A 24,076-nucleotide genomic window follows, 5' to 3' on the forward strand; every position below is an offset into this window, starting at 1 on the left:
GAGGGCAAAATTTAAATCCAAAGCTAACACTGTTGGATCCAACTCTTTGATCGGTGCAAAACTGTTGGATCCAATTGGATCCAACTCTTGGATTGGTGAAAAACTGTTGGATCCAATTGGATCCAACTCTTGGATTGGTGAAAAACTGTTGGATCCAATTGGATCCAACTCTTGGATTGGTGAAAAACTGTTGGATCCAATTGGATCCAACTCTTGGATGGGTGAAAAACTGTTGGATCCAATTGGATCCAACTCTTTGATCGGTGCAAAACTGTTGGATCCAATTGGATCCAACTCTTTGATCGGTGAAAAATTGTTGGATCCAATTGGATCCAACTCTTTGATCGGTGCAAAACTGTTGGATCCAATTGGATCCAACTCTTGGATTGGTGAAAAACTGTTGGATCCAATTGGATCCAACTCTTTGGTCGGTGAAAAATTGTTGGATCCAATTGGATCCAACTCTTTGATCGGTGAAAAATTGTTGGATCCAATTGGATCCAACTCTTTGGTCGGTGAAAAATTGTTGGATCCAATTGGATCCAACTCTTTGATCGGTGCAAAACTGTTGGATCCAATTGGATCCAACTCTTGGATTGGTGAAAAACTGTTGGATCCAATTGGATCCAACTCTTGGATTGGTGAAAAACTGTTGGATCCAATTGGATCCAACTCTTGGATTGGTGAAAAACTGTTGGATCCAATTGGATCCAACTCTTTGATCGGTGCAAAACTGTTGGATCCAATTGGATCCAACTCTTTGATCGGTGAAAAATTGTTGGATCCAATTGGATCCAACTCTTTGATCGGTGCAAAACTGTTGGATCCAATTGGATCCAACTCTTGGATTGGTGAAAAACTGTTGGATCCAATTGGATCCAACTCTTTGATCGGTGAAAAATTGTTGGATCCAATTGGATCCAACTCTTTGGTCGGTGAAAAATTGTTGGATCCAATTGGATCCAACTCTTTGGTCGGTGAAAAACTGTTGGATCCAATTGGATCCAACTCTTGGATTGGTGAAAAACTGTTGGATCCAATTGGATCCAACTCTTGGATTGGTGAAAAACTGTTGGATCCAATTGGATCCAACTCTTTGGTCGGTGAAAAACTGTTGGATCCAATTGGATCCAACTCTTTGATCGGTGAAAAATTGTTGGATCCAATTGGATCCAACTCTTTGATCGGTGAAAAATTGTTGGATCCAATTGGATCCAACTCTTTGGTCGGTGAAAAATTGTTGGATCCAATTGGATCCAACTCTTTGATCGGTGCAAAACTGTTGGATCCAATTGGATCCAACTCTTGGATTGGTGAAAAACTGTTGGATCCAATTGGATCCAACTCTTGGATTGGTGAAAAACTGTTGGATCCAATTGGATCCAACTCTTGGATTGGTGAAAAACTGTTGGATCCAATTGGATCCAACTCTTGGATTGGTGAAAAACTGTTGGATCCAATTGGATCCAACTCTTTGATCGGTGCAAAACTGTTGGATCCAATTGGATCCAACTCTTTGATCGGTGAAAAATTGTTGGATCCAATTGGATCCAACTCTTTGATCGGTGCAAAACTGTTGGATCCAATTGGATCCAACTCTTGGATTGGTGAAAAACTGTTGGATCCAATTGGATCCAACTCTTTGGTCAGTGAAAAACTGTTGGATCCAATTGGATCCAACTCTTTGATCGGTGAAAAATTGTTGGATCCAATTGGATCCAACTCTTTGGTCGGTGAAAAATTGTTGGATCCAATTGGATCCAACTCTTTGGTCGGTGAAAAACTGTTGGATCCAATTGGATCCAACTCTTTGATCGGTGAAAAATTGTTGGATCCAATTGGATCCAACTCTTTGGTCGGTGAAAAACTGTTGGATCCAATTGGATCCAACTCTTGGATTGGTGAAAAACTGTTGGATCCAATTGGATCCAACTCTTGGATTGGTGAAAAACTGTTGGATCCAATTGGATCCACTTCTTGGATTGGTGAAAAACTGTTGGATCCAATTGGATCCAACTCTTGGATTGGTGAAAAACTGTTGGATCCAATTGGATCCAACTCTTTGATCGGTGCAAAACTGTTGGATCCAATTGGATCCAACTCTTTGATCGGTGAAAAATTGTTGGATCCAATTGGATCCAACTCTTTGGTCAAATGTTCGTCCCGTTGAGGGAGCTAAGAAAAGTTATCCCCATTGATTTGGGGACAAAAAATTGAAGGCGGGATAAAAAATATTTAACCCGGGACGGTGGATTAAATTTTATCCCTTTGGGTTTATCCCGGGATATCTTTTATCCCGGGAGAGCTAAGTCTATTGAATCTCCCCCAATGCTAATTTAAGACAAAAGAGAGTGAAAAATAATCATAAATTTCTTTTCTAATACAATGATTTTTAGCTAAATTGCAACAATATTTTTCCAATGTTTTAAATTTTGCAAGCTAAATTATTTTCCAGTCCAAAATATTTTGAATCAAGTTTTTTGCCCCTCTTCAAAATTTAATTCCATTCACAATGCAATTTTATCAAAATTTCAAAGTGTTGCAAATTTAGTTCCAAATATGTATGGAGTCTCAAGACTCAAGGTTCTTCAATTAAAAAAGTAGTAGTTCGTCTTCCAAAAATTTGTTGACATGTTCCTTGAAATTTGACTTTCGCTTCCCCGAAAGCGTCACAAGTTGTGGCTAATTTTAGGAAGGTAATCGCCTGAAACCGCGACCGAAACCAATCAAAAAGAAGGAAAAGTTCTTGTGTTTGCGTCAAGAGGGATTTGCGCACAAAAATAGATTCATCGAAAATGATTCTTATGTTTTCACATTTACACGTCGCATCTCCAAAAATATCTCCTCTCATCTTGCGGACGACGTTGGCACGAATGACGCACTGCCCACGGACAGAAGTAGAAAAGTCCGCCCTCGCACGATTGAAAAAGGACAAATTGCGATTCCCAGCGGAATTCGTTTTCCCTCGGCACAAATGTTTTGCCGTCGAGCTCTCGCGAATGATTGTTTTCCAATACTGTAAATCTCACTTACCGCGAGCTCATTTCCATGCACGTTCGTTCGGGCAGATTGAATACGGTGAATGCGTCTCAATAAGCCTGACAATGTAGCAAACGTCTAGACTCAATTTGTATTGCATTGATTTAAAAATTAAATAAATTTGCGAAATTTATTTCAAATTTAATTAATTTCTTGGTCGTTTTCACATTTTTAAGGTCTTTGCTGTGCAAAATATAATTAATTTTGGCAATCATTTTAATGAAAAATAAAATATTGAAGGGATTTTTTGTTAATTTCTTATTTAATTTTTATTTCATAATTCAGAATTAAACTAATCGGAGTTAAATTTGCTGTCAAAATGGGATATTCTTGAAAATTCACGAAAATTTGTGAACTGCTATCAATAGAGGCGGTTTTGGGATATTTGAAAATTCAAAATTGAAGTGGTAAAAAGTGGTACTTTGAAATAGATACTTCAATTAATTTGCTCTGTTTCAATGGTTGGAATCTTTTTAGAAAAAAGTTAATTTCCAGTTAAATTTTCAAATGAACTTCAAAAGTGAGAATTAATGTAAAAGCATAATTATTAAAAATCATTGAATTTGTTAAAACTGAGACTTGACATCGAATTTCAATTTTTGTATAATATTTGTAATTAAAATTTTCTTTAAACTTGTAAAAATATAATAACAAACAGTAAATTTGCAGAAATAAAATCTTAATACTGGAATATTTTATCAAAAAATTGGTCTTTTAATCATTTTTGCATGCATTTTTATTCACTTGATGATATTCAACGTCTTGAATCATCAGCAAAAAATTGCCAATTGACTAAAAATTTATTTGAATTCATGAAACTAAATTCCCATTGGTTCAATTTCAGATCAAATACATAACATTTTCCTTTAAAAATCGTTCAGAAATAACTTCTAGATAAGTCTGCAATTCACTCATTTATTTTGCTCCGGAAATGAGAAAATTTGATTTGGCGGCAGCAAAAAAATGCTGACAGAGGCGGCTTATCGAGTGATTCGATCGAATGGAAATGGCGTGCGTTTCGAACAATGACAATAATAATAATGTGCACATATTCGACAGGGGGCGAAGGAAAAGTGGCAGGCAGGGGGAGGCAGGCGGCTGCACCGCGCCAGTGGCAACCAGTTGCTTACAATCGATTGTGGTCCATTTACAAGGGCAGCAGCCAGAGCGAGGCAGGCCGGGCCGACTCAGGGCTGCGCGCACGCGTCCCTGCTCGCGGCGGCCTGAGGAGAGCGGCCGACCCCTCGACTGACTGCTTTCCCAGCCGCCGCCAGGGCAGCAGCCTCCGCTCTGCAAACCACCCTTCTTCAGCGCGACCACCGCCTCGCCACTCGCGGTAAATCACTCTCTTTTATTTTCCACGTCTTCCTTGTTTTAATTTTCTATAAAATCATTTCAAACATCCATTACGAGTTTGCTTAGAATCGTGAGTAAAATTTTTTTATTCTATTTTAAGTCTAAAATAAAGCAATTTCGTCGCTTTTTTTTATTTAATTTTTTTTTCGGACTGTTCCAGGATAAATTTCTTTTAACTTTTAAATATTATTTCCTGCATTTGATTTTCATTTTTGTTAGAAAATATTTTGAATTTTAACTGGTCTTTTGTTTGGTCATTGGGGAACTACTAAATTTAAGTTAAAATTCATTAAAATTAGCTAAGTATGAAGGTTTCAATTTCCATGAAATCAACCATTCAAAGCCAAAGTGTCTCATATTTGTAGAGGATGTAAAAAATAACAATTGTTTTGCTAATGGCACCGGCCGTGCTAAATCTCAAGAGCTGTTAAAATGTTTTTTTTTTTAAATTTAAAGATTTTCATGTTTTTAATTAAACCAGATTTCCTTGAAAAGTAATTGATTTTGACCACCGTGAAATCTGAAATATCAACTAAATTCAACTGTGTTTTTATTGCGTTTACAATTGCACTTATAATTAGTGAAATTAAGGGAGGAATTGATATGAGAAATTTCAATTTTATTTAACAAATTGGTTTTTATTTGACGCTTAAAACCAGCATGAAAGTAAATCAAATAACAACAGACCTGGAATTTGCGAATTCTTGCAATTTTTTACCTGAATAATTTAAATTTTAATATGAAAATAGTTCTTTAAAATTAACTATTTAAAAAAAGAGAATTGTTGATTACAAAAAATTGGCCAAAAGAAACAAATTACTGGATCAAAAGTGTCAAAAAAGTGTTTGTAAATTGCATCATCTCATCCAAATCACTTAGAAAGTAAATTTTAGCCGGATAAAGAAATTTTTTGAAACTAAAAAATCTTAACTTTTGAATCAAGATTTTGAGTTCTCGAAACGAATCTTGAAACACTGAAATTATTTAAAAAAAAAAATATTGCTCGAGGGAAAAATACAATCGGGGTTGAAGTTTGAATTTCAGACGTCACAGGTTCTGCCTCAGGAGGGTAAATTATTGTTTTATGCACACAATAGGCACTCAAATCAAAACATCTCGGAAATTCAAATAAGCGTGTTTATTGTGCGTACCGAATTGAAAACAAACATTTCCTTGTTTTCCGGCAAAAAGTGCTTCAAGTTGTTCATTTTTTTTGAACGCATTTTCCACCTGATGCGCAAAAGTGATGGAGCTCCCTGCTGGTTAATGACCCCGACTCTGCTGGGCAGCTGAACCGAACGAACGGCTGAGAGCAAATTGGGCAACCAGCAGAGTGTGAGCTGCTGAGCAAATAAAGTAGAGAACGGATTATTCGCGTCAATGTTGTTTTATAACCAGACTAAAACCCTGTTTTTCTTGGGAAAATGACCAAAATTTTAGTTGGAAAAGGCCTTTGCAGAGAAATATCCCAAAACAGTCTTTCAAAAAATAAATAAGTGAAGTAAAATTAAACTTAATCATTTGTTTCAAAGGAAGAACTTCAGTAAATATTCTTTTATATTATTGAAAATATGCCAAATAATCCGGTAGTGCTTCTAAAAAAAATTTACAAACGAGTCAAAACGTGAAAAAATCTGAATAAATAAATTAATATTTTAAATCAAAATGATATAATTTACAAAGGGCCCTTGTCACAATTAGTTAATCAAGAAGATTTTTGCAAATTCAAATTTTTTAGGAAGAACGGTAAATTTGAATTTCCTTAGAGATTCGCAAAACTTGAGGAAAACGGCGCGTTTTTCAAGAGCACCATTTTTAATTAGACGCGGCTCGAATTTTCTGCTTCTCTTAGTTTTAATGAAAAGCGGCTGCCGAGCGTGAAAGTCGCGCGCTCACTTTTTAAGCCGTCGGAGGAGCAGATATAAATATAATTACGAGAGGTTTATTGCTTTTGATCGGCACTACTCGCAGGCAGCTGCTCCCCGAATGTGTGTCTCCAGGCCGAAATCAAATTTGCTCTTAAGTGTTTGCTACGTCGCCAAAGATGAGAGACCACTCGAGACGGGAAGGAAAAGTTTTAAAAGTAAAATATTTTCCTTATTTTTGTTGCAAACTTTTTACCACCAAGGTTGAAATTTTTGTGAAAAATTGGACTTTTAATTGTTGAGTTACAGTGTTTTTTTGCTTTGTGCTCCTTAAAATGTGTTTCAATTGTTTATTAGTGCGTTTTTGTGAATTAAATTTCTAGTTTTAAATAGTAAATTATTCGCAATTCTTTCCGTCCGTATCCACATGTATGGTTAATTATGGCTGTTAGTGGGTGTGATTCTTATAGCTGCTTTGGCTTCATTTTTAGTCCACTTTTAGTGCTCGTGTTACTGTGTTTTTGTGCTGCCTCAAGAAGTGTTTTATTGTGTATCGGGGCCTTTTTTGCGTTTTTATCTTTTGGTGTGTAATGCATTTACGTTTTGGTGTTTTTTATGCATTGCATAGACAGCCATTAGTTTTTTTTTGCGTTTTTTTTTCGGTTAAATTATTTTTGATCGCTGTTTCCAACCGCGCAAAATTTTGTTTGCGTCAGAATCTGATAATGAATTTGCTTGTTTTGCTCATGTTTATAAGAAAATTTAGCTGTGTGCGATTTCAACCAGTGGTTTTCCCGGGAAATATACGACCAAAAACACGAAACTGATGGAACTGATAGAAAAAATTGTTGCTATATATAATTTTAAAAACTTATTAAGATTGCAATTAAGGCTAGTAGAAAACTTTATTACATTTATAAGTTTATAGAAGAGAAAAATTCCCAAGAAAGATTGTGGAATTGATATTATTTTATGAGATTTCATGTTTAATTTTTTAAATTTCCACTGATAAACAAGCATACCTGCTCAGGACTTATAATTTTTAAACTATACACGGACAATTGTTATTTTTAAGACAATATTTTACACCCAAATAAATTTCAAGGATTCGAAAAATGGACAAACGTCAATACTTTTAATAATTTCTTTCCTCTATGTTTCAAAATTCGCACCAAAAGAAGTGAAAAAGAATTCAATACGATTTCAATGTAATTCCGGTTCAATATCGGTTGAAAAACGCACTCATTATTTGCTGAGGTGGAAGATCGATGAACCTTTTCACGATTCGGCGACGGCGAGAGTCGCCGTGCCGAAAGCAGCTCGCAGCGGTGTGCGTTTTTTTCTTTTTAGCGCGGGGGCGAAAATAGAACGCTCCAAGTAGTACTTGCGCCATTGTTCGCCAGCCTCAATTGAAGTCAACTTCAAAGCAAACGCTTAAACGCGCGACGGATTTTCTGTTTTTTATTCCCCTCGTGCGCGCCAAGCTCGCCTTCTTTCAGCTTTTTTAAGTAATCTCCTGGCGGCTCAGCCGAGTTAATTAAAAGCGGCACACAAACCTGCGAGTGAAAAACGACTGCGAGTCAATTATTAGAAACGCTGACCGCTTTCAAGGAAAAATTAATTGCCAGCGACTGCAGCACCGATAGAAAAATTGCACTTCTTCTTCATTCCGGCGAGGGCTGATTGCTCGCGCTTGTCACCGAGTTGATCAATAGTCAACAAGTCGGCAGCGACTTGTCAACTTTCAAGAGCTTTAGAAAAATGTAATACCTTCGTTTATAAAAAAAAACATGCTCGAACTGTTGATGAGTTGAAAGAAAGCAAAGAAAACAAAAATTCATTAATTTAATATTTTTTATTTGTTAGAAACTAGTTAATTTATTTAAAACTATAGGAAAGTGTCCAAATTACTAGTTTTTATGCATGAAATCTCCTTTTTCATATCAAAAGTCACTTTTTTTCTAGGAAATGTATGTTTATTCAGTCTAAAATGTGATATTTTTTTGTCTAAAAAGTTGCTATTTGCATTTATAACATTTGTAAAATTTTACGGTAAGCAATTTTTTCAATAGCTCATAAAATATTCTAAAGAAAAACAGGCTCCATCCCATGTTATAAATTGCTTGTTGTAATAATTTACAAAAATAAACATCAGCAATATAACGCAAAAAAATTAAATAAATATATTAATTTCATCAATGTACTGTTAAAGGCAAAGGGCTTTCAAATGAATGAACTGCAACATTTTTACGAATAAGTTTCACCTAAAATTATGCAAATAGAAAATTGAATCACTTTTGTTAATTCGTTTACTTCTACAAAAAAATAATAAGTAAATAATTCATAACAAAATTAATTTGTCAAAATGTAATTTTTTTCCATTTTTAATTTTATTTTTTGTATTGCAATTAAAAGTAGAAAGTTGAACGCTTTTAAACATAATCTGAACAATTTCCAAACTGTCAAAATTTAAAATATATGTATTGAGTCCTATCAATCGAACTCGTAAAAATAATAGAGTAGAAATTTCCCTTTTTTTTTCAAAATTTTATCAACACTCTTGCTAAAAATTGATTCAACAATGTTCCTAAAATAATATTGAACCATTAAATTTTGCAAAAGACTTGTTGATTAAATTCGACAAACAGAGTTTAGAGAAGACCGTGCGCGGCTTAATGAACTTATTAACTCGCGGAACGTGCTCTGCTTTTCGCCGGAGCTTGAACGCGGTCAGACACCTGTTACCAATTCCACAGGTTCCGCGCGAGACAGAATAGGCCGCCGGTCGATAGGCATCTGTCTGTTTGTCTCTATTTTTTTTTGTTTTACTCGGAACAATCCGCAGATTGAATGCGACGACCCGCGGTCCTAATTGCGCGGGCGGCCAATCAAATTTTCTGCCCGTGGTCGATTTTGATTGATTGCCTTTGGTGACCAACTTTTGGCTGAAAAAAGAGGCATCCCCCTTTCACTTTGCCGGGATTATGTTTTCGGTTATATCTCTTGATCAAACTTTGTGGACGGACAGTTGAGAAAGATGAAAGAAGTTCGGCAGGTGTTGATGAAATTGAGTTTGCGAACTCTTTGGGAAAAAAACTGGCAGATCATCGCTGATTTTCCTCCTCGTTTATTTTGAAAAATATGAAATAAAATTCATCTCTTTTACTGATTTTGTAATATTTGAAGTCAAATCGTCACATTTTGTACTTTTTGAAAATAAAAATTTAAACTGAAGGAAATCGTTAAAAAATATTGATATAGAACGAAGAATTAATCACTTAATTAAATTTATAATTTTTTTTTTAAATATGCAAATTTAATTTGGAGATTTAATGTGCGGCTACAAGTTTTTTTGTTAGGACTTTTCATTACTCAATTTATGGAAATTTAAAATAAAAAATAAAGGTCAAATTTAATAAGCTCTGGTTGCGCGTGTAATTTTATAAATTATCAATTTTTTAAACTATCAATAGGAGAATGAAACTTTTTCAATAAAATTGATATACTCTATTTTAGTGAAGTAGCCTTTAAACTTGGTAATCCCCTGTATTTTGATCTGAAAATTACTCCGTCAATAATTTTTCCATTACTCTAAAAGAGAAAATAGAGCGCCTGCATTAGTTTAGGTTATGCAACCATTCACTACATCTGTGCTTTGCAGGAAGTATAACTTAACTATTGATGTTAACATTATTTATTTGTTCAACTGCTTTTACAATCACGATTCATCCAAAGTGGAAATGGTTGAAAGAAATATTTCGTCTAAAATTTCACAGAATCCTTATTTGCAATAATTGAATTATTTATTTATTTAAAATAAAACATTCCGTTTTCACATGAAAATATATTTTATTTCTTCACATTTTTAGTGTTGATCAATAAGACCTCTTCCGCCAAAATGAAAGGATAATTTTGTTCAAATTTATTATTTCTGTTATTATTTAAAACTTGTTCCCAGTTACATTGAAATAAAAAGAAATCATTTTCACGGAAGGCAAAATTGAATTTTTTCACATCAAAATATCTTTTAATTGCTTTCAATTATATTTTTGGACGCGTATTTTGTATACTAAAGCTCAAGATAATTTGAACCAAGAAAAAATATTTTTCTTAAATTAAAACTAGAAACAAATCGAAAGACATTTAAAATAAAAAAATACAGTTTCCAAGATTCAAGGGAATAAATTTTCAAAATCGACGAAGAATAATTAAATAGTATTCGCTTAGTGGCTAATATTTTCTGTCAGAATATTTCCATTTTCGACTGATTTTCGATTGCAAACTATACATATGAGAATTTTTAGCGTTTGGCCACAAGCTCTGCAATAAAATTTCTTCATTTGCTGCAAAATAATTTTTGTCGAAAAAAGATAAATTTATTCCCGACAACTTTGTCTTTGATAAAAATACTCCGTTGAAAGCTTTGCGTATAATTTAATCAGTTAGAAAGTCGTCGCTAATCTGGCATGTGTGCGTTGTAAAATTAATTTCGGCTGCTGGATTTACTTGGCGGCGAACGGGGGCTGGAAGGTAGGAAATAACCAAGCCGCTCGTCGTTTCCCATGTGTGCAAATTTATGCGCGCAAGTAGTGTCGCGATGTTCACGCTCAGGTGCTCATTGGCAATCACGAGCACTACCCAGGCATCTCGTCGCGCGCGCGCCGCTATCGATTTTGTTTATTGCCGGCGTCACAACAAAAATCTCTGCGGGCTGCACGCATTTCCCAAAAGCAGTTCTCGCTTTTCCTTGCTCCTCTGATGACGCTTTTATTTCCACGAAAGCTTTCATTTTCTCTCCCAGTTGGTTCAATTTTTTTCGTGCAAAGAGAGCATTGAGGAAAAATTGATAAAAAAATTATTAGTTTAATCACGAAAGGTTGAAAAGAATCACTTTTTACAAAAGAAAAATAATAAATCTGTGTTGGACGATTTTTATAAATAGGCTTCCTCGTCTGCAAAATATAAAATTAGAATTTATCAGTACAAATGTATCTTGATAAGTTACAGAAGTTTTAGATTTGGGTTTGATTGTTTGTAATTATTAAAGCATATCATTGATATTATTGTTGTTCATTTTTATTTTTTCAATTGATAAAAAACATTACAAATTAAAAAAGCAATTTTTTGGAGGAAAAAAATTGATTTTTGTATTAAAAGGCATCAAGATTTTGCTTAGATTTAAGATCTACCGTCATTGTCGTTTAGAAAATTGAAATAATAAAACCACCTACCTGTCAAAAATGCAAAAAAAAGCAAGAATATTGTTAAAACTGTAGTTTTTAAAATATTTTCTGTTTTTGAGAATAAATTGAAAGTTTTTCAGTTGAAGTTGTTTAATTTTCAAATATTTTCTAAAAGTTTAAGCTGACGTTTGAATTTAATAATTAAAAAAAAGGAGGAGAATAAAGAGCAAAATTCTAAACTGAAATTCAGATGATTTCCTTACATTATTTTGGAAGCTACATCAAATTTGTCAAAATTTAATTTGTTTGAATTCAGTTTGCATGTTTAGTTTCACAACAAATTGAATGAAGTTTTGTTTTAATTTTATATGTATTCTTAAATTTTTTAAAGAAGATGGAAACGTTCAACTATTAAGTGTGTTTCAAAAGCAATGAACTTAAAGAACTGCTGAGAAATTAGACTAACTTTTTGCATTTAAATTTGTAAATTGAGGACGGAATTTTTGTTTCTATTGAATTTTTAACAAAATATTTTGTTATTTTAATGCCTTAATTGTTGTCCTGCAAGATGGTTCTTTTAAATTAGAAAAAAATCCTTTAAATAATACATCAAAGATTGCTTGTGGTTTACACTAATTTATTAATATTGGAATTAAATAATCAAAATCAAAAGAAAAGAAATATTATTTATTTTGTAATCATTTTTCTTTGGAATCAGAGTTTAGAATTTAACATTTATGAACTGCACAAACCGTGATCAATTTAGTTTTTGACTTTTCCATTTGCCGCTGAACTCGGCGGTGAATGCGATATGTGTGGAAGCGAACTGCTCTCATATTTGTTTTCGAACGGGGAATCCTTTGAATCACGAGTGACCGTTGGCCCGACATAGTGTTTGTCTGTCAGCGGCCGGAATACAAATATATCAAGTGCGGGGCGCAACAAGTGGCAATACAAAACGCATATATTGTATCAAACAGCGGAGCGCTTGAGCGAATTCGCGGAAAAATAATTATCAGTGTGTAAACAAAGGGTTGGTTTGGCTGCTGCGTGCCAGGTGTATCGATCTGCTTCGGAAGAGCGCGCCGGAGATGAGCGGTAAACAATCTGGAAGCCTCTCTCTTCGCACTTTTCGCTCTGAAACGACCTTCACTCCATTTGCGACACATGAATTTTTCATGCGAGAGCGTTTGTTGACTCGCGCCTCTTTTTCTTTTTGCCTTCTTTCAGCTGCGTTTCGAAACGCGCGCGCCAGTAAAACTGGGCCACTGATGGACGGGAACGTGTACATTAGAGCAGACTCTTTGCCGCTACAGAACTTCTATAATTATACATTGTTGGAGGAGAATTTATTTTTAAAGAGCCTCTCTGGTTCTGATATTTTTTATCTTAAAAGCAAAAAGGACTGAAAATTTCATTTGCGAAATTTAATTCGGTGTCGAAAATTTTACCTTTTCCGGCCAAAAGTATTTTTTTAGCCTTGAGAGTCACATTAAAGCAGAAATTGACCAAATAAGCATGACATCAGCATTAAATTAAAATTAAACTTTGAATTTTATTTCCAAAAAAGAAAAATTCAAATATTCCCAAGTTCTCGCAAGATTTGATACCAACATCAAAATTATAGTGGCTCTGATTGGTCTCTGTGACATAATTTTATTATTGTTCACTCTTTCACAAAGCAAGTAAAAAAAAATAAGAAATGTGCAAAAAGTTTCTAAAAGGCGGAAACTTGAGAGAGCGGTTCGCGCCGAGATGGACCGCCTGCTAAAAACTTATTATCACAATAAAAGAGACAAGTCTCTGTTGCTGGCTTTTCATTTTCCAACGATCAATCAGTTCTGTCGAAGCTTTGAATGGAAAATTTTATTCCAATTGTGCTGGGGTTCTCAAATTAATCGATCGCAGAACGCTCTGCGGAAGAAAATATTTTCATTTTAGATAAAAACATCCTTGAAAATATTCATAAATTTGAATTTTTATTTTCCAGTCATTTAAATGAGAGATTGTTGTTCCAACCTTTCGATTGACTGAAAACGCTGCACTTTTTTGCTCAATCAAACACTCGACAACAATCAAAATTTGCCCTAATTGTTGGGATGCACAAAACTTGCTTTACTTTAAAAATTGCCTTATGTTTGATTTCCTTCTGTAAATCCACCTTGACCTGTCATTTAATTTTAAATTAATTCAATCATTTCCAAAATCCAGACGGAATTCATATTATTTGTGCATAAAAAAACATTGAAACAATGTTACTTAAATATTAATTATCTTCTGATTAGTCAGAGCTTCCAAATTACCTTTCCTGGTATAAAATGAAGCGCAAACAGAGTTTGAGACTAGAAAGGATAATGTATATATGGAGCGTCGATAAAATATGTGAGCAAAATTATACAGCGCGCGCGTTTGTGTTCACAAAGGGTGGTTTTTTTCGGTTCGGTGGAGCGCGCGTGTAGAATGCTCTGACCAAGGGCAGGTCAAATTCGGAGCCCAAATCAGATTACATGCACTTGGCGAGCTTGCCGTTTTTTTTCTCTCTCTCGGCGCGAAGGTTTGTTACGCACGGACATTGAATCAGCCCGGTGTATGATGAGAGATCGATTTTGTGTGCAGCACACGCAGCAACTTTTTAATTGGGTCAGCTGGCAAACAAGTGTTGGGGTGAAGAGATCTACGATTTCTCTTACAACGAGCAGTTTTCTTTCTGTGTATGCTTATTGATTTTTTAAAGAAAAAATCGAAAGAAAATTAATTTACAAAATTCACGATTATTTATAAAAAAAAAAATATTAAATAGTGTTTTTCTTAAACAAGATTAGAGGAATGTCTTTTAAGCCAGTTTTATTATAGTAATTTGTTTATTTTTTTTAATCTTATCTTTAATATCCTCTCAAAATATACAAAACTACCTGGAAATATCTTTTTTAACATAATTCGTAGAATCAAAGCACTTTTGGAATATTCCTGGACATATATTTAATGGTTTTTCTTAATTGATAATCTATTTTTACCAGCATTTTTGACTTTCCCGTCCGTCTCTTTTATGTCTAACCTGTCAACTTATCACATCATAAAAATTACTCTTCAATTGTGCTTTTCTATTTTAGGTGTAAAGCGTGCTTTTATGTATAATAAAAATGGTCAAATTATATGGAGTTGATTTTAAACTGTTGTGGTTTAGCATTTGTAACAATAAATGATAATTTTTTGAAGAATTATGCAAGTCATTTGGTTACAAAATTGAATTTGCAAAAAAAAGCTGAAATTTCTGCTTCGATAACAGTGCAGTGCAAATCGATTGCATGTGCAATCTGCTGCGGGTGTGCTGTACATGCACAAATTAAATTACCGTCCTGGCCTATCTCTCGGCTTGTGTGTACATACGTGCGGATCACTCCGTTCATAGTGTGTGGGAGCGCAACTCCATTTGCGGCGGCATCCCTCTGGCAAAGTACAAAATTATTTGCAAACACGCTGCTTGATTAGCGGAAAGTAGCACGCAGTGGTCGGTCGGTTACATGCACACGCATCGGTTGAAATGAAAATTTGCCACTAATTCAAAAAGCAAGCGCAGAGAGCGTCAAAACCCAAAATAGTTTATTTCCGTTCAAATAAGGATTCACTTTAAATTCAAAATTTGAAGATGATTTTGGATAAACAAATAAAATAAGACGAAGAATTGAATTTAACTTGATTATAAGCTTTTTTTAAGTTTGCTAACTAGACTTTTTGGAAGTGTGGATATTTTTTAATTGGTTTTGTCCACACTAATTTTTCTTTGTCAAAGAATCTTTGATAAGAATTAAAAAAATTTATTTTAATTAGAAAAATTATTGCAGAATTAATCTTAATAGTCAGTGCTGTCATATATTATAGAAATGTAAAAATAAAATATTTTTTATCGTTTATTACTTCGATTTTAACTTGGAAACTTATTTTAATATAATAAACTTCTGGGTTACAATTTTAATTCAAATCAATACTTTGGAAAAACAGATTCCTTTATTGATATTGAAAGGGCTCTCTCAACGCTCCTGCACTTTCCAGGTTTTTGATGCGCCTCTTAATACTCTTGAGCCAAAGTTTGAGACACAGTTGATGCAAATAATAACGCACCTCTAAGAGAGGCTCCGTCTGTCTCGAGTCTCCTGCTTGCAGGGCTTCTTCGCAGGGTGCTGACGTTCGAGAGCCTGGCTGCTGCTCGGGGTGAATAATAATCTAATTTCTCTTGGCACACACACACTCTCTCTCACTCTGGCAGAAATGCTTTTGCCCACCCTCGCCCAGGCAGCGCAGCCAGACTGTATAAACACACTGTGAGCACCAAAGGCAGCGGTCCAAATTGAAGGGCGACGATAGAGAGAGGAAGAGAAGATCCCTTTTATAGTACGAGCGACTCACTTTGCTTGTCGGCCAGTCCAGTGGTGCAATTTTCGACGACGCTATTTTTAATCATGCAAACAGGTGGGTTCAGAACCCTAGAAAAGGCGTTTAATTTTAAATAAAAAATAAACCATTTTAATTTTTTTATCGCCCACCACATGACAAAAAACCGGCTAAACATCTGCTATTTTTTTTTTCGAGTCGTGTCACCTGAAAAGTGTACTTCCCTAATTTGTGAAGACATAATTTCTTGACAATTTCAAGTGTGCGCCTCAATTATTATTATGCTTCATTTTTTAGATTTCAAGTAAAATCATTAAATATAATGTTAGTGTGAGGGAATATTTCCTAATAAGTTTTTACTTATACGCCACGCTCTAAGATGATATTCAAGATTCAGGAAAAGCATTAGTAATGCTCTTGCATAACGTTCTTTGTCTATTAAATATATATATTATTTTAATTTTTTTCATTGACGGCTTAAGCCTCAATTCATTGATTTTGTCATTTTTTTATACAAAGATTTATTAATTTCTTCCAAGTTAAAAAAAAATATCACCACATTAAATTTTCTAACCATTTTTTTCCACTCGAAGCAATTTTTGAACTTTACAATTAGGACATAAGTTGATTAATTACGTCTTATTTGAATATAAATGTGGCGGCTATATTAACAGCCACCACATGGGTTTGAATGAAATTAAAAGAAATAGGGGTGAAGTGGTTTTCAATTTTTGATATAATATTTATTATTAATAAGTGGTGTTAATAGCTGAAATACCGGAGCAAAAAAGAGATATAATTTCTAGCGTGAATTTTTTTTAGCTAGCTCTCATTTGACGACTTATTAACATTGGAACATTTTACCTTTCCACATCCATTAAATTCTAGCTCACACATTGTCTTTTTTGCTAATTTTATCCAACTACATTTCTTCGTGGGTTTCACGGTTGGTGATTCTGTTGAAGTTGTTGAAGTAGCTTCTGTAGTTGTAGTTGTGGTTGGTATGGTCGTAGTTGTAGTCGGCGTGGTGGTGGTTGTAGTTGGTGTAGTGGTAGTTGTGGTTGGTGTAGTCGTAGTTGTAGTAGGTGTGGTGGTGGTCGTTGTTGGTGTCGTCGTAGTTGTAGTAGGCGTGGTGGTGGTCGTGGTTGGTGTAGTCGTAGTTGTAGTTGCTATAGTCGTAGTTGGCGTAGTCGTAGTTGTGGTTGTGGTGGTGGTTGTTGTTCCCGAATTACCATTTCCATTGCCATTATTTCCATTGCCATTATTTCCATTACCATTTCCATTACCATTATTATTGGGAGTTGTAGTGGTTGGCGTGGTGGTGGTGGTGGTTGGTGTCGTCGTCGTTGTAGTAGGCGTGGTGGTTGTGGTGGTTGGTGTCGTCGTAGTTGTAGTAGGCGTGGTGGTGGTTGGTGTCGTCGTAGTTGTAGTAGGCGTGGTGGTGGTTGGTGTCGTCGTAGTTGTAGTAGGCGTGGTGGTGGTCGTGGTTGGTGTCGTCGTAGTTGTAGTAGGCGTGGTGGTGGTGGTGGTTGGTGTCGTCGTAGTTGTAGTAGGCGTGGTGGTGGTCGTGGTTGGTGTCGTCGTAGTTGTAGTAGGCGTGGTGGTGGTCGTGGTTGGTGTCGTCGTAGTTGTAGTAGGCGTGGTGGTGGTCGTGGTTGGTGTAGTCGTAGTTGTAGTAGGCGTGGTGGTGGTCGTGGTTGGTGTAGTCGTAGTTGTAGTAGGCGTGGTGGTGGTGGTGGTTGGTGTCGTCGTAGTTGTAGTAGGCGTGGTGGTGGTGGTGGTTGGTGTCGTCGTAGTTGTAGTAGGCGTGGTGGTGGTCGTGGTCGGTGTAGTCGTAGTTGTAGTAGGCGTGGTGGTGGTCGTGGTTGGTGTCGTCGTAGTTGTAGTAGGCGTGGTGGTGGTCGTGGTTGGTGTCGTCGTAGTTGTAGTAGGCGTGGTGGTGGTGGTGGTCGGTGTAGTCGTGGTTGTAGTTGGTCTAGTCGTAGTTGTTGTTGTGGTGGTGGTTGGTGTCGTCGTAGTTGTAGTAGGCGTGGTGGTGGTCGTGGTTGGTGTCGTCGTAGTTGTAGTAGGCGTGGTGGTGGTCGTGGTTGGTGTCGTCGTAGTTGTAGTAGGCGTGGTGGTCGTCGTGGTTGGTGTCGTCGTAGTTGTAGTAGGCGTGGTGGTGGTCGTAGTTGGTGTAGTCGTGGTTGTGGTTGGTCTAGTCGTAGTTGTTGTTGTTGTGGTGGTGGTGGTGGTGGTGGTAGTTGTCGTCGTCGTCGTAGTCTGACCTTGTCCTTGCCCTTGACCTTGCTAAAATCGATGCCCAATTGAAATTATATTATATTAATAATGGTACCAACATTGATCTAAATTAACATCAATATTATATCAAAGTGTTGATATAATAATTGATATAATGAGTCATCCAGGGAATTCGAACTTGAGAATTTCACATTCCCTAACCAACTGCGCCAAGTCACCTTTTCGTTAAAATCTGAATTGAATCTTTATATATTCCCTGAGTACCAAATAATTGATTTCTTTTGTAATAAATTATGAATCCAAGTTTTAAAATACCATTGGTCCATTGTTATATCAATTTTGATATTATTATAACAAAAATAGTACCATGATACAATAAATTAAATTTATTATACCAATATCACGCTATGATGATACAATAAATTTTCGACTGGTTCTTGATTTTCTATTTATTTAATTAAATATTTATTACTTTATTCTTCTTCGTCAATACAAACAAATTTTAATTGAAAAAATGAACTAGCAGATATCTGCATAAAACACCCGATATCAAAAGAGACTCGGCCGCCGCGGTAGAATAAGATAAAAAGACAAAATTGAGTGGCGCCTTCTGCGCCACTAAAAAGGGCACAGGCTGCCGACAAGACCTTGTCTTGGCCTGACCCTAAAAAAAAAATATATTATATTTGACTAATATAAGATTATTTACCCTTTTGAAAAGTTGCTGGTTCACACTGTAGCAATTAACAACCGCCGAACATAAGTAAATTATTACAACCACCGAGAACAACTTCATGTTGATCAAGGATGGAAGCTTCTCGGTCCTGAACGCTTCATTACCAAAGTATAAATACTCCATGGATAAAAGATATAACAAGAGAGATTGAGACATGCTGTTGCCGATTGCTTATCCCACTGCAGTTTTATCTCAAAATTTCAAAAACAAATTACACCGCCTGTTAGCAAATAATCATCTAAAGAACCGACCGAGCTGGGTCATTTGTTTAAAAAAAAGAAGCTTTTTAGTAAAAAAAATTATTCAACATACAAATTTGCAATATTTACAATTATTCCTAATGATCTGTTTAATGCTAAAGTATCTTTTTGGTTTGTTGCAGGAAAATTGTCACCTGTGAAATGCGTCGGTCTTCGTACACGCCCGAGCCACTGATTGTGGTGGAGGAGGCGATCAAGGAGGACGACGAAAAAGAGCTTGAGGGCGCAGTCGGCGGTTCGGACAACGCGCCGTCCGACGAGGACTATGACGACGACACGACCGACCCCGCCTTCCTGTGTCCGTGGCGTGACGCTCGGGACATGCGGAAGCGCAGTCTGCCGACGCCGTCGTGCACTTCAGGCATCACGGCGAGCCAGGTGCGCCGGCTGTCCGAGGGCAGACAGTCGGAAATCGCCAAGGAGACCGCCTTCCTCGCCACGCTGACCACCAACCCGACCCCTGGACGCAGACACTCGGTCACCATCTCCAAGTTCCCGCCGACGGGCATCTTCAACCGTGGACGCAGGGAGTCGTTCGCCGCGTTCCCCGTCGCCAGGCGCGACTCGTCCAGCTTCAATCTGCACCTGGACATCATGGACGACATCGCCGAAATCAAGGGCGCGCGAAAGGCCAAGATGAAAATCTACAAGACTGACAGCAGGGAGCAGGTTTGCGAGGTGAGAGAGTTTTAATTTACTATTCATCAATAATAATTAAATTATACTTAGATTTTATAGAATAAATTAAAATTTTGATTGTTAATTTTAACTTTTACTGCTCACATTGACGAGCAGATAAAAAAAATTGCAATTACAATTAATTCAATTTGAGAACTAAAAGGTTCAATGAAGACCCTTTCCTTTTATCCTCATCTTCAAGTGGTGGGGGAAAAAGGTGATCACCTAAATATCTTTTTTGTACTAAAATGGAAGATGTGTAAAAAACTAAAAAAACGTAGATTTTCTTGATAACAGAATGCTGAGAGAAAAATCACCTATTTCACACCACACAGGTGTTGCAAATTTTTGAAAATTTCACCCAAAATTTGGGAAATTACAGATTTCATTGAATATTTTCAATTAAAATAACGAACTATTTGAAAGAAAATTTAATAAAAAAATATGAGTATAGGAAATGAAAAAATATCTTCAAATTTAAGGCCTAAAAATTAACGAAATATAAGACAAATTTATTTCACGAGCTTGCTGAACTTTATCAGCCGTTCATGATTTATGGATAAACAATTTTTCAAGACAGTTTGTATTTCTTAATCAGTATTTCAAAGTTTCTTGTAGTGCTGAAACCTCATAACTCAAATTCTAGAAAGGAAACGTTTTTAAACGTAAAATTAAATTTTATAACTCAAAAATTTTAAGACAATAAAATTGAGCTAAATGGTATCGGCGCCAATTTTACAATTAAAATTATCTTCTTACTTTTCCAAAAATTTCCATGTTTTAGGCCAAACAAATATTTTAATATAATTGATTATATTCAATTAACTTATCTGTTAAAAATTAATGTAGAATTCCCAATGATAAAATTGTATTCATCATTTCCCTTCTTTCATTAAATCATAACAAATTTTTGAACCAAAATGTAATTTATTTTCCATTTTTCAGATAGAGGAGAGCGGCACGTGTGGTTCGCCAGTGCGCTTCCAGAGCATGGTGTGCACCGGAACTCTACGGACGCCGGCGATGGAGGTGCGCAGGCACTCGGAGGCGGCCGGTCTCGCCAGTCTGGTGCCCTCACTGGCCGTGCAGCCGAAGCGCAAATCGTCCGAGCAGCTGTGCGTGGTTGGGCCCGGCGCCGCCGGCATCGTGTGCACCAACTCGGACCTCAAGAGTCTGTTGTCGCTGACGTCGTCGGCGCAGGAAATCAACACCGGCGCCGACGATAAGGTGGCGGCCAAGACGGCGTCCGAGGAGGAGTCGCACGCCGAGAAGCGGTCGCGCCTCAAGGATTCGCGTTCCAGCAGCTTCGACATGGCCATCCTGCAGCAGGATGACGGCGCCGACGGCGACGCCGCTGGCGGCGCCACCCAGAAGTCGAGCAAGGTCAGCCCGACCTCTTGGTTCGCCAAGCGGCACCAGCCCATGGCGAAGAAGGAAGAGGTCGCCTCCAAGCCAGAAACGCCCAAGGTGACCTTCACCGCCCCCGAGGAGGTCACCGAGGTCACGGAGGTCAAGGCAGGCCGATCCAAACGCAGTCAGAGCTGCGTCGAGACGGCCAAGAGGCTCGTCTGGGACAGGCCGAGCGGCTCCGTGGTCGACGCACACATTTTGGGCAGCGCCATCGAGGACTTCCTGCGCAGGGGCAGCGACCCTGAGGGGATTCCCGCCCCCGAGGACAAGGAGGCCGAGGCCAAGGGAGCCGAAAAGGAGCAGAGTTCGTCCGGCGGCTCCTCCTCAATTTGCTCGACGCTGAAGGATTTGTTCGTCAAATAGCTAGGACTTTGACTTTCCCGAGACGACCCGTGGTGAAATTGAAAAAAAAAATTAAAAAACGCTTGACGTGCGCCGACCCCCGCGCGGGTGAATCAAGAATAAATTTTATTCCTGAGATCGTGGTCGGAGGCACTGACGATAAATTAATCGATGTACAATCTAGAGTGATTGAGAGAATGGGAGCGCAGCTTATTGTTAATATTTTGTTATTGATGCAATTTCTCCTCTCAAAATTTATTTATTAAAAATTGGAGTTATGAAAAAAGTTCAAATTTCGCATGCATCCAGAAGAAAGGGGGATTAATATTTATTTAAATTATTAAAATTATTAATATTAACTTGAAACTTATTCACATTTTTAGCATTTTTATTTTGTATTATGCTTATCACCATTTATCTTTTCATACGCTTCAGAATTCCTATAAAAATTAAATTTCTTTTATATTAAAAATGGAAATCATTGTATCAATTTTTAAATCTTCATTTGATACTTTCCAGAAAGTAGTAGATCAGAAAGAAATTGCAAGTAAGTGGAAGTATTTTTCTTGCCATTTATTAGTGCCAAAAAAGCAGTGCATCATTTTTCGAAAGTACGCGATACATAAACACGACAAAAAGGCAGCGAAATCAAAGCAAACCAAAGGCAAGACGGGTGTCAAGTGGCACAAGCACTATACTAGCGCGCTGCATTGTATTTCATATATAATCCTCTCTGTGATATACGACCCTAATTGACCATTAAAATGTGTTTCTCGTCTCTAAGCCCAGCAACAAAACCCCTGCCCCAATGTAAGATTCGCGAAAACACGACGAATCAAAATCGGGGAAATATTTAGACCAGCAGAGCTTGCAGAAAAATGTTCAGTTTTCCCGTTCCCAAGGACAATCAAAATTATGAACTAAACCAAATAGAATTGCGATTAATTCAAGAAACAACAGATTCTAATCAATTGATACACAATAAGTCACTAGACGGAGAGAAAAAAAACTTTCAATAGTCATGAGTAATCGCAAAATCCCTTGATTGGGTATTATTTTAAACCAGGAGCATGTCTGCTGAAGTGTCGACTAAAATCAAAAATACCAGGGCCTAATATTCTAATTATTGTGCAAACAAGTATTTTAGAATTTGTGTATTCTTCATTTAGACCGAGGCAAAATAAAAAACATCCGGCTCTGGATCCATACCTGAATGGCAAATAAAAAGAAAGAGAAACGTATTTAAAGCAGAATAATAAATTGTATAATGACAAAAAAAAAATAACTAAGCTGTTTTAAAATAATAGAGTTGAATCTTGACGACAAATTAACGATGTTCCCACATCCTTCTGTAGCAATAAAGTGAAAAATCGTTTCTATCATAAGATAAATGTGGACGCAGAGCTTTTTCATAATAGTCTTTTTAGCTCTGAAATTCCTGGCTTCTGTAGATTGTAAGACGTTTCCATAAGATATAATTTATTAGAATTAAAATAAGTGTTGCAAGAGAGAGGACAAAGATGTCGTTAATTAAACAAATAAGAAGAATATTTGAGGAAAAAAGTGTTATTCCAATGAAAAGTTTTGAAGAAATTTTAATTTACAATGAAAAATTTGGATATTTTTGTTAAGGTGCGTAATGAAATTTGACTCCCTCCAATTCGGAAAAATGTAATTATTTAGCTCCGAAATGATAAATTAAAAATGGAAGTTTGGACGTTTCAAAATAATATATAAAAAAGTTTTATTTGGAATAATGCTGGTTCATATCGAAAAACCTCTGGCTGTTCATAAGTGTATTAATTAAAGTAATCAGTAGCACAAGCAGTGACTTCAGCTGTTCTATAAACAAACAATTCTGCTGAAAAAAAATGCAGTGTCCGCAATGCACGTAAATTATATCAGTTTTGTTTGGAAATCAAATTTAATAACGCGTCCTATCTTTGATGTTTTGTGCCGAGATGGAGAACAAATCAAATCAAATGTATAAAAGTTTTTATACATCTGCAGATTTAACAAGTCTCACGTTCCCAGCCGTTCGGATTTGTATATAACTTTGACAATATGATAATCATAACTCTGAAATCAACACGTGTTTGTTGCGCCCGCGGACTCTATTTGTAAGATTGCATTTTTGAGCTACGTGTCTAACTACTTGTTTTTCTGTCTGTCTGTCTGTGTTCATCCCGCACTACAAGAGTGTGTCTGCAAATCGCTTATATTTTACAAAAATAATAAAGCAGTCTGTGTTGGAGGAATAATGAAGCTGCTTTTGTATTGATTCCTTTTCCCTTCGCACTGTTGTAATTAAACCCGAGCGTCATTAACCGTTCTTTTTATTTCAATCAATAATCAGGAGAGGTGCGCAGGGCCGGACTGGATGTACATGAATTTTGTTTAAAAACCTTGCAATTAATACGGGAATTTTGATTAATTGGTTTTCCAAGATTGATTTTGAAATTTTCTTAAAAAACCAAAAAAATTAACAATAATCAATCAAATATTTACTAAGCACAATATTTTTCAAGACTAGAGACCAAATAATTGTCCGCCCTTTTTTCAATTCGATTTAAAATT

The 24,076-nt window shown here is 36.4% G+C and overlaps 2 protein-coding genes across 3 annotated transcripts; one reads left to right on the plus strand and one right to left on the minus strand.

Moving 5' to 3' along the window:
• The first annotated feature begins 4,308 nt into the window (after positions 1-4,308).
• Positions 4,309-23,749, plus strand: LOC132204657 (uncharacterized). 2 transcript variants are annotated; one of them, XM_059633282.1, is made up of 3 exons: positions 4,309-4,375; positions 19,192-19,747; positions 20,693-23,749. In XM_059633282.1, the coding sequence occupies exons 2-3, from the start codon at positions 19,211-19,213 to the stop codon at positions 21,518-21,520; spliced, it is 1,365 nt and encodes a 454-aa protein (XP_059489265.1). In that variant the 5' UTR covers positions 4,309-4,375; positions 19,192-19,210; the 3' UTR covers positions 21,521-23,749. The 2 variants fall into 2 exon arrangements, with proteins under 2 accessions (XP_059489265.1, XP_059489266.1); XM_059633283.1 differs by lacking the exon at positions 4,309-4,375 and adding an exon at positions 19,049-19,098.
• On the minus strand, positions 16,551-19,892 carry LOC132204656 (mucin-2-like). The gene is made up of 3 exons (XM_059633281.1): positions 19,795-19,892; positions 18,783-19,721; positions 16,551-18,121 (listed from the first exon to the last, which is right to left on the minus strand). The coding sequence occupies exons 2-3, from the start codon at positions 18,963-18,965 to the stop codon at positions 16,655-16,657; spliced, it is 1,650 nt and encodes a 549-aa protein (XP_059489264.1). The 5' UTR covers positions 18,966-19,721; positions 19,795-19,892; the 3' UTR covers positions 16,551-16,654.
• Positions 23,750-24,076: the final 327 nt, after the last annotated feature.

This window comes from Neocloeon triangulifer, unplaced genomic scaffold (assembly GCF_031216515.1).
Source record: "Neocloeon triangulifer isolate White Clay Creek 2 clone unplaced genomic scaffold, ASM3121651v1 ptg000022l, whole genome shotgun sequence".
Classification (NCBI taxonomy): domain Eukaryota; kingdom Metazoa; phylum Arthropoda; class Insecta; order Ephemeroptera; family Baetidae; genus Neocloeon; species Neocloeon triangulifer.

Excerpts from the sequence above, each read along its gene's own strand:
- LOC132204656 (XM_059633281.1), bottom strand. The coding sequence starts at position 18,965 with ATGTCTCAATCTCTCTTGTTATATCTTTTATCCATGGAGTATTTATAC. Across the intron at positions 18,122-18,782 it reads ACCAGCAACTTTTCAAAAGG|CAAGGTCAAGGGCAAGGACA; the intron begins GTAAATAATCTT and ends CATCGATTTTAG.
- LOC132204657 (XM_059633282.1), top strand. The coding sequence starts at position 19,211 with ATGCGTCGGTCTTCGTACACGCCCGAGCCACTGATTGTGGTGGAGGAG. Across the intron at positions 19,748-20,692 it reads GCAGGGAGCAGGTTTGCGAG|ATAGAGGAGAGCGGCACGTG; the intron begins GTGAGAGAGTTT and ends TCCATTTTTCAG.